This window comes from Amphiprion ocellaris, chromosome 14, assembly GCF_022539595.1.
Source record: "Amphiprion ocellaris isolate individual 3 ecotype Okinawa chromosome 14, ASM2253959v1, whole genome shotgun sequence".
NCBI lineage: Eukaryota > Metazoa > Chordata > Actinopteri > Pomacentridae > Amphiprion > Amphiprion ocellaris.
The window spans coordinates 16,018,150-16,036,531 of NC_072779.1; the positions used below are offsets into that span (position 1 = coordinate 16,018,150).

At 40.1% G+C, this 18,382-nt stretch overlaps 1 protein-coding gene across 1 annotated transcript in view; it reads right to left on the reverse strand.

The window, feature by feature from the left end:
• Window positions 1-488: 488 nt before the first annotated feature.
• LOC111579862 (gap junction delta-2 protein-like) overlaps window positions 489-18,382 on the reverse strand; it is a 39,512-nt gene continuing 21,618 nt past the window's right edge. The window contains exons 4-8 of the mRNA XM_023287371.3: window positions 6,291-6,496; window positions 2,406-2,592; window positions 2,141-2,312; window positions 1,841-1,943; window positions 489-1,731 (exon numbers count right to left, since the gene is read on the reverse strand). Of these exons, the coding sequence (XP_023143139.2) occupies window positions 1,581-1,731; window positions 1,841-1,943; window positions 2,141-2,312; window positions 2,406-2,592; window positions 6,291-6,496 (819 nt within the window). The 3' untranslated portion in view covers window positions 489-1,580. The remainder of the gene's footprint in view (window positions 1,732-1,840; window positions 1,944-2,140; window positions 2,313-2,405; window positions 2,593-6,290; window positions 6,497-18,382) is intronic.

The window sequence follows — 18,382 nt, forward strand, 5'->3', positions numbered from 1 at the left end:
CCCACACACCTTAATCTCCTCTGACTCCATCTGGATATTTCTTTTTTTTTTTTTACCACTTCCCTCTATCTTCTTCAAATCTGGTATTTTTCTGTGTCTGTTCTTGCTCAACAGCTTAGATGTTACTCAAGCAAAAACACAGTATAAACAAAATTTTAGCAGGAGATATTGCTAGTCCCCCCCAGTTTCTCTTGTCCCATCCTTTTTCTGTGTCTCCTCCCACCTCGGGGGAGTTTTTTTCTTGTGCAAACATTATCACATCTGCTGATCTCTATGTGGTTTACAGTTCTGGTTTAGAGCAAATGACACTAGAGGTGTTATTTTGGTTACCTGCACAAACTTTGACTTGTTTATTATGGGTTGCTATGCGCATTGGTTCATCTCTTTTACTGCTACTTTTACAGCTCAGTGTACAATCAATAGCGCTATCAGCAGGCGCAAACGAAACCTACCATTGTCTCAGGTATTTTATTCATCACACAAGAGGCTTTTGAAAAGTTACATCAGACTTTATTTCAAAATCATTGTGACTGTATAACCTTTGTTCTATCAAACCCTAAAAACATGGTCCAACATTAGACGTTAGTTGACTGACAACTACAGATGGTGTTATGGAGCAGGTAAAACACGCATGATTGTATTCTATGTTATTCTCAAACCCTTTTAAAACCTTTCTAAACTTACTCACCCTTGACTACACTGATGGATGTGCTTGTTCTAACCTACTAACTCCAAATTCCATACTTAGCATTATTGTAAACCACAACACGGCATTTTTCTTTAATTCTAGTACACAGTGAATCAGCAGAGACATGATTCTTGCCTGAGAGATAATCTGTCTGCTCAGTTTTTATCATTATTATTTTTTTGTTAAAGTTGCATTATTGCTGTATTGTCCTGCAGCTGTGGCAGGAAACATTTGCAAAACTAACCTTGGTGGTGCATTCAGGAACACCGTGACATCCAAGAATTGATGGCTATGTTGTCACAAGGACACCACTGGCAGATGCACAAAAAGCAGCCAAGGACACGGTGTAAAATAAATAATGGACGTGGTGGTTTCATCCATTTAAGACCTGAAAATAGCTGCAGTAATGTAGATGTTAAAGTAAACAGTGAACCAGACGAAGGGCTGAATGTGACGGATTATTTCTCTCACACAAGTTACAAGTCGCTGCGAGCTGATTCGCATGGTGCGCTGAAATATTCTGCATGTCAGTTGGCTATGGTTTGCATTAATGTAAAGTACATGTCATTTTAAGGCAATCAGCGAAAACATGCAAAACAACTGGAATGATCTCAAGAGAAGTATTATTTACAAGCAGCCTAGTAAAGGGTAGTTACAAAAGTGCATAAAATTAATTTTAATGTTTAATTTGTACTGTTAAAGATGTGTGTGTGTGTGTGTGTTGCATATGTGCACATGTTCTTGTTGGTCCCTGTTTTTGGTCCAGTTGATTTTGAAAACAGTCAGGTCACATTTCTCCTCATGGCCAAGGTAAGAGTCAGAGTTTCTCCCTCCTTACTGACTGGCCTTTCCGAGGACAGGAGGAGGAGGGTTTCAGGGCTGCTCAGGTTCTTCAGGGGTTGTTGATGATCTGCCGTGGTCGTCCGTAACCTGTCATGCCGGCTTGATTTGCTCCTTTATTTGTGCCCATTTGCAGCCCGATGACATTTCTGCCTTCGTTTAGCTGCTCCTCTGAGAAATCCCTCCTGTTCTCCTGCGCCATTCTGCTCATGCACAAACACACATCTGTCAGTGCGCAATCTCATTCCTCACGCCTCCTTTTGTTTTTCAGCTTTCCACACAGAGAGGAACAAAAAAAATGCTCAAACTCACCTATGGAACCAGCTAGGGTCTCCTTTGTAATTCCCATCATCCTTTGTGACAGCCAAACTACCCAGAGCCATCAGGGTCCTCTGGACGGCAGCCAGGTCTTTGCCTGCAGATGTGCAACAGTCTCACGTGAACAGAGCACACAAATACAAGGAGGAGACAGTGTTCTGTGCTCTCCACTTTAGTACATTGAGTTAAACATCAATACAGCTTCAGTTTCCTCATTTATGTTGAAGATAGTCTGCAAAGCACTTAACAAAGTTTCATTGTTACAATCCAGGTGAGGTCTTCTGGTGGTCTTACCCTCATAGAGGTCTACAGTCTGGAACATGTCCGTTTTGGTGATTCCATATTTTTCAGCAGCATTGAGGAACAATGAGATTTGCTCCATCTGCTTGAAGGCCATGCCAGAGCGCTTGATGTTCTTGATTGGCTTGTTGGCTCCGTACAGGCTGTTAATGAGCTCACAAAGCACCTAGACACAGAGAGAGAACATATCGCCCTCAATATGCCGCATACACAGTGTGAATTACAAGGATCTATAGCCTTATGCAAACCCAACACTTACACATCCATCCTTGAGCCAGTTTTGGAAGCCGGTCTTGTCTTGATCAGGCTGACCGACTCCAGAGCCACACTGGGCAATGATCCACTGCACCAGCCTTCCCTCCAGTTCCGGGTCGTACTTCTTATCAATCTTACTCTGAACCTCGCGGGTCAGACCATAGGCAGGACCTCTGTTCGCCATGTTGATCCTGTTGGGAGGGAAAACTAGTGTCAGAAGGGCCGGGAGCTGAGCAAACTTTACTCCTTGTCAGTGTATTGTGTCCTTTACCATGTGGATATTTAATAGATGTAACAACATTCACGTACAAATCCCTGCCTTGCTTATGCCAACATTCCTGACTGCAGTCAGAATAAATAGGATTTTAGTCATTCTCTTCCTGATTTGTGCATGGATGTGTTTCTGTTCTTTTTTTCAGTGAAGCTGTTAGTTTCAAGCTTTTGGACTGAGATTTTTCAAAAGTGAGTTAATTTTTGGCTGATCCTCACTTCTTTCATCAGTTTATTGTTAGTACAAATATTTTCTCCCTGTACTGTAAAAAACTGCAAAAATACACCAGTGTTAGTATATATAGATATCACAAAGATTTGACCTTTTGAAAGGTTAGAACCGAAAATATCGTCCTCATTTAAAAAAAAAAAACAAAAAACTATAATTTTATGAATGGCAATTTTTACATTTTTATTTTTGTTGTTTTGTTGTTGTCGTTGTTTTTTACAATGTTTGATTGTAATTTTTTTACTGTATTTAAATCAGCAAAAATATGGGTATTTTACAGATAATTACTTAAAAATATTAATTATTATGATTATTTGAAAAATAAGATTATGTAGATAATTTTGTTATTATTATGCAGATAACTAGAAAAATCACAGAAAATACTGCATTTATATGCAACTTTAAAATAAAATACACTGTTTACCTGTATTTAAATAATAAATTTTCACTATTTTAACTGTAGTCCACTATTTTTCAACATTCTGACACCCTTGCTGCAGATTTTTTGTATGACAAAGAGTTAATTATTAAATATGAACCTACAACCAGGAACTATTCAGCTCAGCTTAGCATAAAGGCTAGACACTGTCAGTAACAACATTTTCCATACTTTAAAGTCAGGATTAAGGAATAAAGAAAGAAGCCAATAAAAAGTTGATGTATATGCGTGTCTCTGCTTTTCTATATTAGGGCAAAGCTCATTCAATTTTAGCATAATCCATCATCTTTAGCATTATCGTAATGATAAGGTGTGCAAAACAATTACAGAGTGGCGCTCTGTATTCCCATCATCCAGACAATGCCAGTGTATTTATTTAACAAAGACATTTTGTGCCATGGAAATTAAAATGCTCAATGTCTTGAGGAATTACAAGCCTGCTGCTCTCTGTAAGTAATTATGGTGAGCCTATCTCACTTATTAATGCAGTATGAGCTTCCTGTTGGCCTCAGCAGAACCGCCCTGCTCACTGCATCCTGTTTGCTCGTTCAGCTGTCACTTCCTTCCTCTGTTCCTGACAAAGGTAGCTATGTGTATACAGGAATCTAAACAAAACAGCACACTGTTGTTCACTATGGGAACGGCCTTTAAGAACAAACAAATTCTGCATCGAGCCAGTTAAGTCATAAAAATATCAGCCTACACGGGAACCACCGCTATGCAGTTATTGCCTGCACGGATTACAGAGTCCAGATAACATCTAAAGATGTTTATATCAGATAGGAAAGTCTGTCTATGTGCACACAGCAAATCTATGGTGTGTTTTCTCTGCAAACGTTGTGAAACTATCCTTTTTGACTTGCAAAAGGCTGGAGATTCAGGGTAGGATTATGTGCATCTGTGCAAAATTTTGTCTTGTTACTGCAGACACACTAGTTTTAATATACACGCTGTGGTGCATTTGTTTCTCGAGGGCAGAAAGGCACAGCTATTGTATCCCTTGCAGGCTTGTAAGTGTTGCACAATATGTGTTGATAGTTTGACAAATCGTCATTGTGTCCAGCGGTCGCACACTGGAGCTATAGATCGCACACACTGTGCTCTGTTCATTGTCTGAGGTTGCAGTGGTTCCACAGGCATGTGGAGGATGAGTGTCTTCCTGTCTGCTAAATCGTTCCAAAACCAGTTTGTTACAGCAACAAGAATGAAGTAAATATTCAAACATGCAAAACTCTTGAACAGTCTCTTTCTCAATCCATCTGTTGTGTCCCAGCATGCCCAGAGATCATCCAGCAGCTGTGAACATCACAACTTATCTGAGAGAGCAATGAGGGATGGCCAAGTCAGAGAGTCTCTCACTTGGATCAGCCCTTCTATCTAACCTCTACCTTGATCTCACATGCGGATCTTGCCAGTGTCGCTCACCGCATTTCAGTCATATCTTGCATTTACAAGGTAGATTTTACTGTGAGCTTGGTTGTAAACTTCAACAAGTGTGGCCCTGTCGAAGCAGGGCGTGTGTGCAGGTGTTTGATGGTGTGTTTTGGAAGATTATGTGAAGCTGTGCACTTAAAAAAAAAAAATCCACTGGGAGCAGCCTTGCCTAGTGTTTACTGGGAACATCTTGTAATCATGGAGTTGCAGGTAGCACCCCCCACTACCCACCATGCCGTGTGAGCTGCGGGGGTTACTGAGGTGATTTGTAAAGATGGAAAATAAGAGTCATAAAACCGATGTGGTATCTAGTAGATAGTGACTCATTTACGGTGGATTTGAGCTCCCAGTGGTTCCCTGTTTAAGCTCAGGTAAATGTCAGTAATGTCCCTAAAAGAACCAAATTTAGCTTTCTGGTTTCTGTTACATGGCTTTCACCTAATCTTGCTGTCTTGTAGTTTATTTTAAATGGTCTCACTGCATATTATGAGTTGAATTCTGAAGAAAAACCTGCTTTGCTAAATGTTCACCATTGTTTATTCAAATAAAAGTACACTGAAAAACTCCTGAATGATAGAAATGAGTGTCTGTACATGATCCTTTCCATTATTCTTCACACAGTTTACTCTTCTTAACGTCTAACTGCTGTTCTGAGTAAACTCACTGCTCTACTTTGTTCACTGTGCAGCTCCCATGCATGTGCCAGTTGAATGTTAAGCATCTTACTCAGATCCAACTCCAGTTGTTACTGTTTAATTTGTCATTCATCTCATACCCGCCCAAATTCTTCAACTGTCGTGTAATAGCAACACGCAGTGATCCGTTATGCGATGTTTCACAATGTTCTTGCTGTTGCAAGAGGACATCATAAAAATGCATCATCAGCTCAGTTCTGAAACTTCTGTCAGCACAGTGGGTCTAAAATAATTCACAGGATTATTTCTTTCTGCGTTCATGGCCAAGTTTCAGTCTTATCCTGCACATGGCCGACTGTTAATTCAACACTCTTATCACTAGAGATTGCAGACACCACCTACAATTACAGCCACTCAATGAAACTTTACTGTGTCCCATAAATGTGACAAAAAAAATGTGACGTTAAAATGCAGCAACCTGATGTTTAGAGCGTGTATTAAATAAGGAACTGACATATTATTAGACAGTAGCGACATGAGATTTGTCAGAGACTGAACCTGTTAACATTCCCTGAAACTGTTACAGGCCTTACATGCCGTAAGGAGAGTGTTCAGAGGAGAAGGTAGATATGAAACAGGATTTCATAACTCAAGAATTCTGAGGCTTACGCAGAGGGCACACAGGAAGAGCTAAACATTAACTCAGCTCTCAGTCTCATGATCTAACAAGAACAAGAGGAAATTGGACAGAGAGCGAGGGTGGGGTGGGTGATATATCACAGTTTCCTGCAAAGAATTCACAACAAAGAAATCTTTTGACTGCCAGTGAGAATCCAGAAAACTGAGATTGATATGTAGGAAAGAAGAGAGGAGTTCACTTACTTTGTGCAGTAGCTCTCAGGTGAATTCAGGTGTTCTCGTGTGGCTGTGCTCTGCTCTTCTTCTTCTGTAACACAGCGCAGGGTGCACTGTACAAGACTGCCAACATAAATAGAGCAAACACCCCCGTCTGAAATATATGACTTCACCACATTCAGCAGAAAGAGGGAGCAAGAGAGAGCGACGCCTTCAGGTCCTCTTATTTCACTCTATGGCCCGCCCCCGTCCTCTTTTTCTTTTTCCCCACTCAAATTGTAATTCCTTATTTAGGAGAAGGACGGAAAGGAAAAACAGAACATGTGACTTGAGAGTTTGGTGTGGTCACTGAAAAGAATTCTCTAAATTTCTCCCTCTACCACCGAAGAACAAGACAGGATTACTGGGAGAGGAGGGAGGAAGGGATGGTAAAATCCTGGAGAACAGTGAAGTTTGAGGGAGCACAGGAAGGGAGTTACAGTAATTAGAGAGCAGTGGAGCACATGTAGGAGATTATTTATCGCCTCCATTCAAACTGGTGGTGTTTGTGGTCTTTCAAATCTGCCTGAAACTGAAACAGACAGTAAGCAGCTGTGGAATGTGAATCCCCTCCTCGCTGTTGAGTTTCATGTCAAGACTCAATAAAGAGGAAGGAGAAGAACAGGTCACGACGTATCACAATAGTTTTTTTTTCCAGAGAGCTGAAAATCCTGGAACTGACTTTTGTCCTTGTGCAGCGTAGAAGGCAGCTTAAATGACAAGAAGGGGGGACACTCCCTCTGAGACATTCCACCCTTGTCAGCTCCGTCAGCAGCAACGAGTCAGGACCTGGCAGACCTTTGGCAAGAAAGAAATGACATCAGAAATGATAACACTTGGAGAAGCTGGCAGTATATAAAGTTTTAGACATCAGTCCTGCAAATCTAGATGTTTACAATGCTGGAACATGTCAGATAAGTTAAAGAACACGGACAAAGACAGAGACTGAAAGAGTTTTTGTTGTCTTTCCTGCTCACAAGCTGCATGAAAGTTCAGAAGCTTCCCAATTTATTTTTGCTGTCACATCTTTCATTCATTGTTTGGCCTGAATGTCATGACCGATACACTTTATGTACGAAATGAAGAAGAACAGGGTCTCAGTCTGTTTTCTGTGTTTGCAGACACATACATGAACTAGGAGCAAAGTCCGTGTTCAACCAGCTGACAGAGATCAGTGTGGGAACTTTATCCAGCAAACCTGTAAATGTCCAACACACACAAAGATGACAAATTCCACACGTGGGTGAGATCTGAGCTAAAAAAAAAAAATACACTCAGCGATTTTTATTCTTCCTTTTTTCCCACAGAATCATCCTCAGCCAATGTAGTAATAATTCATCCTTTCTGGCCTTCAGTTTGTCTCCCTGGAAATACAACATTATCATTTCTCCTTAACTTCATGGTGTCTTGCCAAATCCAACCTTGTCTGTTTCCTGGTGCAACCACTCTCGTGGACACTGTAACTGGATAGAGAGAGTTTTTTTTTCTTTTAACCCTGTAAAACCCACTGTTTTAAAAAAATATATATTCTTTTCTATTATATATATGTGTGTGTGTGTGTGTGTGTGTGTGTGTGTGTGTGTGTGTGTGTGTGTGTGTGTGTGTGTGTGTGTGTGTGTGTGTTTTTTAGTTTTTTTCTTTTTTGCTAAGTCTTTGACATGAAATGCTCTTTTTTTGTAATCCTCGTCAAAAAATCAAAATGAATTTGACCAGGATTCAATGGTAGACAGTATGGTGACAGTAATAAACATGGAAATCTTCCAAGTGGGGTAAATACTTGTGAATGAAGTTTAGGGGGTTGATGAACTTTCAGACGACTCCTCTTATTCACTTTTTTTGAGGACTGAAAATGGATTTACAACTTTAATTTAAAATAACATCCACATTTTATTCTATACAATTTACCCACAGTCAAAAATACTATTACACAAAAATGCAAGATATTTGTTTTGCATAGCTTTGTGTGGAAAGTGGTACAGGGGAGGCTTGTTTATCATTTTATACTGCCGTTATTACAAATGGCATCAGTCATAACAGTGGCTCAACACAACACACTACAAAAGACCACCAAGTTAATATAAAGGGCAGTGTGCTGACTTAGAAAGTACATTAAGCCAGTTTTTAAACATTTTAGCACATAAACACCCATTCATAACTCTTCTAACATTTCCAAATACCACAGTGCACATTCAGAGTGATAAATTAAAGGCCCTTACATGTTGCCAGAACAGATTTGTCGCATCCTGGCATTGATTCTCTACTAATGAGATGAACATCATTCTTTCAAAAACTTTTCCCTCTTTAGATATTTGGATGATGAAGAACGCTGTATAACTCGTTACTCCAAACTGTCCCACATGTGATCAGTTGGGTTGAGATCTGTCGACTGTGAAGGCCACATTTCATCATTTTTATCAAACCATTCATTGACTCCTCATGCCCTGTGGATAGGGTCAGTGTCTTCCTGGCAGAGGTAGATCAGGCCAGACACGTTCCATTATGAACAAAATTCAGTGAATCTGTTCTCTCAGGGGACAAAAGGACCCAAACCCTCATAGCTAAATGCCTCCACAGCATAAAAGAGCCACTGGATCCCCTCACAGTAGAGGTCAGGGGGTTTTCCTTTAACCCTCCTCTTGTCCTCATTTACAGGCACCAAAACGTACTGTTTCCTTGTCTGAAAAAAATTCAGCAAAAAATTCCCCAAATTTCTGAAAATTTGCCAAACCTTCAGGAAGAAAATTCCAATAATTCCTTAAAAGTTTCCTTTGAAAGTTTTATTTAAAAAAAAAAAAAAAAAAAAAAAAAAATCCCCCAAATTTGGCAAGAATTTTCTTGTAAATATTTTTTAAAAATGAGTAAAAATCTTCCAAAAAACTCCTAAAAATATCTAAAATGGTTACATATATATCAGTAAAACTTCTAATATTCTCTTAAGAACATTTACATAATTTTTTTTGTGAATGTTCTTAAACATTTTTAACATTTTTTTTCCACCAAAAAATGTTCAAAGATTTCCCAAAAATGTTGAAAATGTGGACATCAGAAGTTTCACTGTGCAAATATATTTTTTTTTCCCCACATTTTCAAACTTTAAACAGGTCAATTTTGACCCACAGGACAACACAAGGGCTAATTTCTGTGTGTGTTTCTGTGTGTAATACCTGTGTGTTTAATGATACAGTGGACATACAGATATTATTACCCTATGTTTGCACTCAGTGATGTGTTGGGCAGCCTACCTTGGGTATATCTCATGCACTGGCAACATTTCAAGTGGCGTTTATCTGCTGCCTCTCAGAGAGGACTCAACAAATCTCCACAGATTCATGAACATCGAGTTATGACAATTAATGGCAGGTGGAGCCACATTTTCTCCAAACTCTGTTACACAGAAAGTAGGAGCTCCAAGTTGTTTCACAGCTTTTTTTTTTTTTTTTTTTAAATCCCCGACACTGAGCCCCTCTGAGTCTCTACAGTCTGTATCTGCACTACAGCAACATCTGGTGGCTCAGGGTGGCAGATATCAGGTCACATGTTCTCGCTGATTCTCCCTCTGCTGGGGTGCAAACAGCCAGAAGCTGCATCATAGTCCCACCTCGGTGAGCTATGTTTAGACTGTGAGTTTGTTCAAATGAGAACAATTTGACATATTATAGTCACTGTCCTCTGCGGTTAACCTTGCACTGAGAGCAGTAACAGATTTAATTTTAATTTCAGGTACATGCACACACTGCTGGGTGTTGCTGATCACACTGAGAGTTGCTAATTGAAAGAGAGCTGCCCAGTGGACTAAACACTGTCATGTCATCAGGGTGTAAAATCTGAAACCGCTCCCCAAAAAAAGGAAACAGATGGAAAAGATGAACTTAATGTCGGGGAGCGTCAGAGAAAAGTGGTGCAGGTTTTCGTTGTTTTCAGCCTCGGAACTGAATAATTTAACTATGAACCTATTTTAGATCTAAAAACCAAAACAAAATCTGTTCCCCTGGTTTCGGACTTTTAGAGAACTTAGAACCACTCAAGGTAGGGAGACGCTGTTTTTGGTCAAAAATAAATAGATTAATAAATAAGAAATAAGAGTTTATCTTCAGCTCTAGTGGTGGATTGGTGGGTCCACTTTGAAATATCCCCACAACTGTTGGATGGATTAGCATGAAACTGGGTTCACATATTTATGTTCCCCTCAGGATGAATTGTAATAAGTTTGGTGCCCTTTAACTTTTCATCATATCACAGTTTTATTGGTCCATACTTTGGTTTATGACCAAATTCCTGTAAAGCCGATGACATTACCATCATCCTCAGCTCTGTTTAGTGCTGATTAGCAAATGGCATACTAATGCACTGAACTAAGAAGGTGAACACTCTAAGCATACCTGCTAAACATCAGCTGTCATTATGAAAAGAGCATGCAGATGACTCAAAGCATTTCACTCAAGCACTGCTGTGCCTCTACAGAGCTGCAGACTCTTGTTGTTTTATGTTATGACTGAACAAAAGGATGGCATCTGTAAAATTATATCACATTTGGTGTATTTGAAGATTAGGACTCATGTTGTAGATGCATTTTTAGAACCTCTTAAGGATAAATAATTTGAAAAGAGGGTGAGAATTTGGAGGGAATGTCACGATGCTTATATCCAGAAAGCCAGTATCTTGTACATGCTTTATGATTATCATGGGAATGCAAACATAAAAGCTTAATTCTTGGAAGCGATCCAAGGATGCTGCTTGTTCTTTTAACCTTTAATGCATTCGCTCCACTCCTCGTATTGGACCTTCATTATGTTTGCATATTTCTGTAATGGCTCCTGTGGCCAAATGCCAGCTTGAAACTAAATGCGAACATGACTGATGCTCAGAAGTGGGTTTCTGCACGCTACGTTTAACCCTCCTGTTGTCTTCATTTACGGGCACCAAAAAATGTTTCCTTGTCTGAAAAAAATCCAAAAATTCAGCAAAAAAAAATCCCCCAGATTTCTGAAAATTTGCAAAACCTTCAAGAAGAAAATTCCAATTATTCCTGAAAGGTTTCCTTTAAATGTTTTATTTTAAAAAAATCCCCCAAATTTGGCAAGAAAATTCTTGTAAATATTTTCAAAAAATGAGTAGAAATCTTCCAAAAAAATCCTAAAAATATCTAGTGATTATAAATAGATCATTAAAACTTCTAATATTCACAAAAAAACTTTGATTTTTTTTGTGAATGTTCATTAGAAACATTTTTAACATTTCTTTTTTTCCACCAAAAAATGTTCAAAGATTTCCCAAAAATGTTGAAAATGTGGACGTCAGAAGTTTCACTGTGAAAATATGTTCTTTCCCCACATTTTTAAACTTTAAACCGGGTCAATTTTGACCCCCAGGACGACACAAGGGTTTAAGTGAATTATGATTATTTCAGTTCTGATTTTAATTTTTTTTTTAATGTTTTGAACTTTTCATACATACATGATGTCATTCTGCACTTATTTAGAGGTACATTAAAAAAACATTCATTAAGATAAATGGTAAAGAATCTGAAGTTGTACAATGTTGCATTAATAATCAGAAAATGCTTCAAAGCAGTGCGCAGCATCGCCTTTTTGTCTACACTGCCAGAGATCATCTGTGGTAGGGAGCTGCAGGAGGTGTGCAGATGAGATATGTGGATGAATACTGAGGTCTTGATTAAGACAGCAGGGGGTCCAGCGGTGCTCGATCCTTCAGGACAAAATACCAGTTAAACACAGCAGGGAGCATCTGTTTAAATGACGTTTCATTCAAATTCAGTCTGTGAATCTGCACAAGGTGACCAAACTACATGCATATGCAGTTTTAAATGCTGTGCTGTTTCGATGGTGAGATGAATAACATCTGCGCAGTGTGACCTCAGATGAACAGAAGAAACACTGCTGACGTGCTTGATGACTTGGCTTTGACCAACTAACAGCGGCAGATTTGCATGTTTTTCTCCCATTAGAGCCGCAGTGAGCAGTTTGGTCCTCCTGGAGGCGCTGTGTGATGCTCACCACCAAACAAACCATTCACTCTGCTGACACTCAGCTCTAAACTGTGACCCCTGAATGTCCATATAAATCTTCCCCTCTCCACCTCCTCTCTCTAATAATGCTGTGAGACAGGAACCAGTTGTGCAGAAAATAAGGGTCTGCCCTGCAATAGACATGTTCAAGGTGGAGATGCTGCGTGTTCGTCACTCACAGCAGCGGCTCCACATCAGATGACTGTTCCTGCTCTTCTTCAGAAAATAGGTTTTTGTAAAATGCCGCATTTTGAAGCAAAGAACATTGGAACATCTGCATTCTAACTTCCTGACTTCCCTGCACACAGCTGATGGATGGCAACTGCTTGTTATTGGGTGTAATTACAAAAAAAAAGATTAGACTTAGACTTAATTTATGTGACCTCTGTTCATTGATCCAGGAGGCAGAGGTGAATAGGTGGGGGATAGGTGTAGAGGCAGAAATTGTGAACCAAGGGTCCATGAACAACCTTGTGTGTGTACGAATGGTACTCAGTGTGTTTGTGGTCCTGATGATTGTCCCATCATCAGGAAAACATGTGAGGTAAACAATCCAGTATGTGCAATGTTGACTGCAGCCAGTTCTGCACTGGTTTCCTCTGAGCTCCCGATCCAGCTTGGAACACACACATATTATGTAAAAAAAAAAAAAAAAAACAGGCATTTGTGTGTTTTTATGTAACTCCCTGTTGTTATATTTAAATTACATTCTGTCTGTTTCTGAGAACAAATCCTGCAGGAGTTGTATGTCATTATTGCTTGTTATATCTGGCCACATGGATGAGCTGGGTTATTAGTAGAAGGTGTTAAACTTTCTAATAGTCCATTCCTGTAAATCACAACCTCAGGAAATGAGACATCTGACATGCATTGTGCCTTACTGACCTAAGGAAAGCAAAGAGGGATTCCAGATCTGTTAATCTGTGTGCAACATAGATTGCATATAAAGATATATAAAGATGAACCCTCTGGGACTCCAACCAAAGGTCTCCTTAAGAGAGTTTTGGAAACCCAGTGTGGTGGTTCCGGCCTTTGTTGTCTTGGCAGTGCCTGATTCTGCATAACTTCAAACATGAGCAACAAGGTGGAGCTTGAGTGGAGCTCTGACAGCTTCCACCTGTCTCTCAAAGCAGCCTTGCCTTCCATTTTGCAAAATTTGAGGCCTTAACAAAATTGAATTGATTGAGTTACATGGAAATTCAACTCTGTACAGTTGTCATAAATGGGAAAATTAGCAATACAGACCAAAACTGCTTATTGCACCATGTTTATTCCTGCAGAAACGTCGAGTATTTTAACCTGGGGTGTCTATGGGATTCTACTCACTTTTAAAGGCAGCCTCAAGTGGCCATTGAGGAATTGCAGTTTTTGGCATTTCTGTTTTCATAGCCCTGAGGTTGCTGCTTGATATACACCACTGGTCAAGTTTGGACACACCTTCTCATTTCATGGTTTTTCTTTATTTTCATGACTATTTACATTGGAGATTCTCACTGAAAACTATGAACACAAATGGAATTATGTAGTAAAACAAAAAAAAAAGTGAAAAGTCAAAGCATGTTTTACATTTTAGATTCTTCCCTTAGCTTTGATTACTGCTTTGCACACTCTTGGTCTTCTCTTGATGAGCTTCATGAGGTAGTCACCTGAAATGGTTTTCCAAGGAGTTCCCAGAGATGCTGAGCACTTGTTGGCTCTTTTGCCTTCACTCTGTGGTCCATCTCATCCCAATCATCTCCATTGGGTTAAGGTCAGGTGACTGTGGAGGCCAGGCCAACTGATGCAGCACTCCATCAGTCTCCTTCTTAGTCAAATAGCCCTTACACAGCCTGGAGGTGTGTTTGGAAAAGTTGATTTTACAGCCATGTGTGACTAGAAACATAAATTTAGCCACACATGACCCACAACTTCTTCGCACATCATCAATCCTTTGTAAACACCAGGAATGTCAGATTGTCATGTTGATGCTAAAAGCACACAAACTGAGCCTCTGGTGTCCACGTTGTCTGAATTCATCGCTGCTGTGGCTAATTTGGGTCCCAGTGGAGGATTAGAGCCTTAGGAGGATCTTTAAGGATTTGTGAGGAGCGGCTACGCAGTACGTGTGCATGCACATGCATGTTGACACAGCTGCTAAAAGATGTTTTTACTTTTCAGCTCTATAGGCTGCATGGAGATGTTTCTATTTTACCAACTGCATTTGGGTTTTTGATGACAACAGGGGGAAAGTATAATATTATTACTTGTCAAAAAAATTGTTGCTGTATTTATTTTTGCGCTACTTTTATTTGTTTTTTGCAACTCATCTTATAGATCATTAGAAACATAAATCTGGAAAATGAGGCAAATATGGTTCCCTCCTGTCACTAGTTTATGATACTAGCGTTGTAATAAAAATCTCTTTTCTAGATTGCCAAAACAAGCACATTAGAGTTAGAGATGAACACACAGCAGCGTTGGTTGAGGGGTTATTGAGAGCATTTTTGAGATATACCCCAAGTCTTACCAACACACAGATGAGTTAATCCTGTAAGACGCCAGAGCAGTCACGAGAGGGTCAAGAAAGCTGGAGATGAAGAACTTTTCAGCTTTAGATATTCAAATCTCACAAAGCACACATGTTGTGTGCTCCACATAGATCATATTTTTGGGATTATAAACAGAGAGGAGAGGCGAGTGAGATGTCATGCCAACAGCAGCAGAATTCTAAAATGAGAAAACGAAAGCTGGTGAAGTGTCTCAGTTTTTGTCAGCAGTCTCCTCGAAAAAAAGCGAGAAAATCCTTTGTGATGACAGAAAAAGGAAGAGTCAGAGTCAAAGACAGTTTAGAGGGGAGGAGAGGATGAGGAAGGACTTTCTTGCGGTAAAGTAGAAGACTGTTTTTTAGCTTCTGCAGCTTTGACAGACACATAAACAAGGAGGAAAAGGATCACTGAGTGACTGAATGAATGCTGATTTCATGTGAGATCCAGGTGGAAAAACCAGAGCAGGTGAGGACACAGAAGGTCAGAGGAAGGCAGGAGGGCAGAATAAAAAACGTGGAGGTGGAGGAAGCAGTGGAAAGAAAGAGGAAGGTGGAGGAGGAGAGGACCAGATGGAGACAGAGAGAGAGGAAGAGCAGAGAGACTGTGCCAGGCGGGGATGTCACAAAAGGAGACCGAGTCACTTGCAGGGAGCCGAATAGAGACTGACACAAATTGATGGTCTGAGATATGAAGAGACTAAGAGTGGAGGAGGCTCCAGAGAAGAATAAGCCAACTGCAATTTCGCCTTTATGAATGAATGAAGAGGCAGACGGGGAAACATCGAAGAAACACAAGAGAGGAATAATGAAATGATTCCCATCCTCATGCTGTCTTATCACCAGGATAATAATGAATCAGCTGAGCAGAGTAGGTCACAGAAGAGAAGAATATTTGATGAGGAGGCCAGTATGAATTCCTGTCAAAGGCTGGTGCCAATCAATCAGAGAGAGAGAAAAAAAAAATCTGCTTCTAAATTTGATTTATTTGGGGTGTATTGTGTAGGGTCGAGGTCAGAAATAGGTTCAGGACAACTGCAAACATGGCTGCACCTGTTTGGGTTTTACTGAGGATTACACTGGAAGACTCTCTGTGTAGCCACAGAAATAGAGCACAAATCTGATGTACATGCTGACAGAAAAATCTACACAGGAGCCAGTTGGAATTGATGATAGTGCTCCAAAATAAAAGTCATATGTGGTTGCTCTGAGTGACAAAACAAGGTCCTGAAACACACCGTGACAGACAAAGAAGTCAGATATTGTAAAAGGATGTAGAGGAAGCACATTTAGCATCTTTTAATCTATGTTGCAAGGTCAAATATTGCCCAGTTTCCTTCATAATTTAAAAAAATATATATAGGAGGATATCTGCTGATCAGTCACACCATCTGAACTACCTGCCCTAAAACTGTCTAGGTCCCCCTCATGCCACCAAAATAGCTCCGACCCATCGGACCGTAGACACAGGACCTCTGGGATGTCCTGTAGTTTCTGGCATTGAGATGTTGGCAGCAGATCTTTTAGGTCCTGTGGGTTACGAGGTGGCGCTACTGTGGATTGGGATTGTTCCAGCACATCCAGCAGACTCAATTGGTTTGGGATCTGGGGAGTTTGGAGGTCGGGTCAACACCTTGAGCAGTTATTGTAGCGCGGTGGGACACACTGGATGACACAGCTGGCATCTGGGAAAGCCGTTGCTGTGATGGTTGTGTTTAGTGGGTGGTACATGTCATTGTAACAGCCACATGACTGGAATGACTCAAGGTTTTCCAGCAGAAAGCTTGATTGCAGCAAAATGATTTGTTTTTGTTTTTTAAATGTGGCCAATCGGTGTAATCCCGTTTTTATACTGAAACACAAATTCAAACCTGTATATCATTTAATCAAGACGCAGGAACAAATGTGAGGACGTTAGCTAAAGGTGAGTGGTAAAGCATGAGAAAAGGATCTACGGACTGTGACTCATAACACTGCAGGGCAGAAGTCTGGAGTCAAAGAGCTCAGCTTCCTCATGATGGATCAAGGACATTATGTGAGTGCTTTAACTTGTGAAACCACAGAAACCCGGTAGTGACCCGTTCAATTGATAAGTTGTGTTTTTAAGGTTTTTTTTAGGTATTTATTTGGTTTTGCTGATGTTTTAAAGTCCTTCTCCAATCACGGATTTAAACCCTAAAATCATTTCCGTATATTAAAGATATATATTTAGAAGTCATTTCCATGAAAATAATCCCTTTCTGCCTAAAAATGGCCTGGATGTAACTCTACATCATTGCTCCCTCTAGAATGTGCGGTTCCTCTCTGTCCACTTACCAACTACTAGCTGCAGCTCGAGCACACCAGCTCACCTACAACCTTGCTAAAACACTGTAAAACTACCTTACATTAGACCGTGACAAGTACAATATACATCCATGTTTGAACCAGAAACTGAATCTGAGGTAAAACGCTGATGCAGACAGTCCCACCCTACAAGTTGACGGGATTAGTTCCTTAGATTTGCTACGTACGAAACCCCAGAGGTCTGAATTCATGTTTTTGAAACTGTCATCAGTACACTGCAGTTTTGAGGTGGAATTTCTTGGCCATGGCATTAACTGCTTATTTCGCTCATGATGTGTCTTCTAGAGTATGAAAATCTTCATATGGGCATGTCAACAAGATTAAAAACCTTATTTTCATCAGAGGGGGTCTTTAAGGCTTGGATGAAGCTGAGAAAAAAGTGAAAGTAATGAAGATAAGCTCCTTACAGCTCTCTAACCTCATTATCCTTGCTGAAAAAGAAAGCGAATGTGTTAAAGTACAAATTAATGCATACCTGCATATAAACAGACTTTATTAGCCTGTAGGCAGGTATTTTGCCACTTTGTGGTCATTTGGTCTATTTTGCATTTGCAGTGCAACATGTCAGGCCCATGTACATGACCTTCTTTTCTTTAAGTCTTGAAATAAACCTGTAGTGATCCTAATTCTTCCTGTGCTGTCAACCATCTATTTTCATACTTTAATGCACGAGTAAACAGGTAGGATGGTGTGCTCTATTTAATGTACTATTTGAGCACAGTGGAGGCTCAGAAACTGTGATCTGAGCATGTAGTGTATTTGTTAAATACGATGTGACATGGTCATATTATTAGGTTTAGCAGAAAAGAAATTGTATAATTAATTCAATATAGATGTCAAAGCTTCAAAGCACGACTGCAGTTTCAGCTCAGTCATCTATATATTAACCGTCATGGTATCCTGCAGGTAATTACTGTACTTCCCTGTCATTTTGCTCCTACTTGTACTGAAGCTGCAACGCTGCAGAATAAAGCACAACACAGCATTTTTCTAACTTTCACCAAGACTCTGTGCTTGAGTGTTCTGTAGGTTGATGTGGAGCAGTAGATGTGGCGCAGTGCTCGTTTCTGCCCTTCGCTGCTGTAGTCTCAGTGGTGCTTAACATCATTACTGCCCTCCTGTCACCACAGCAACCAGCCTGGTTACATCCTCAGCACCGCTTTTGTTTAAGCATTTATTGACTGTGCG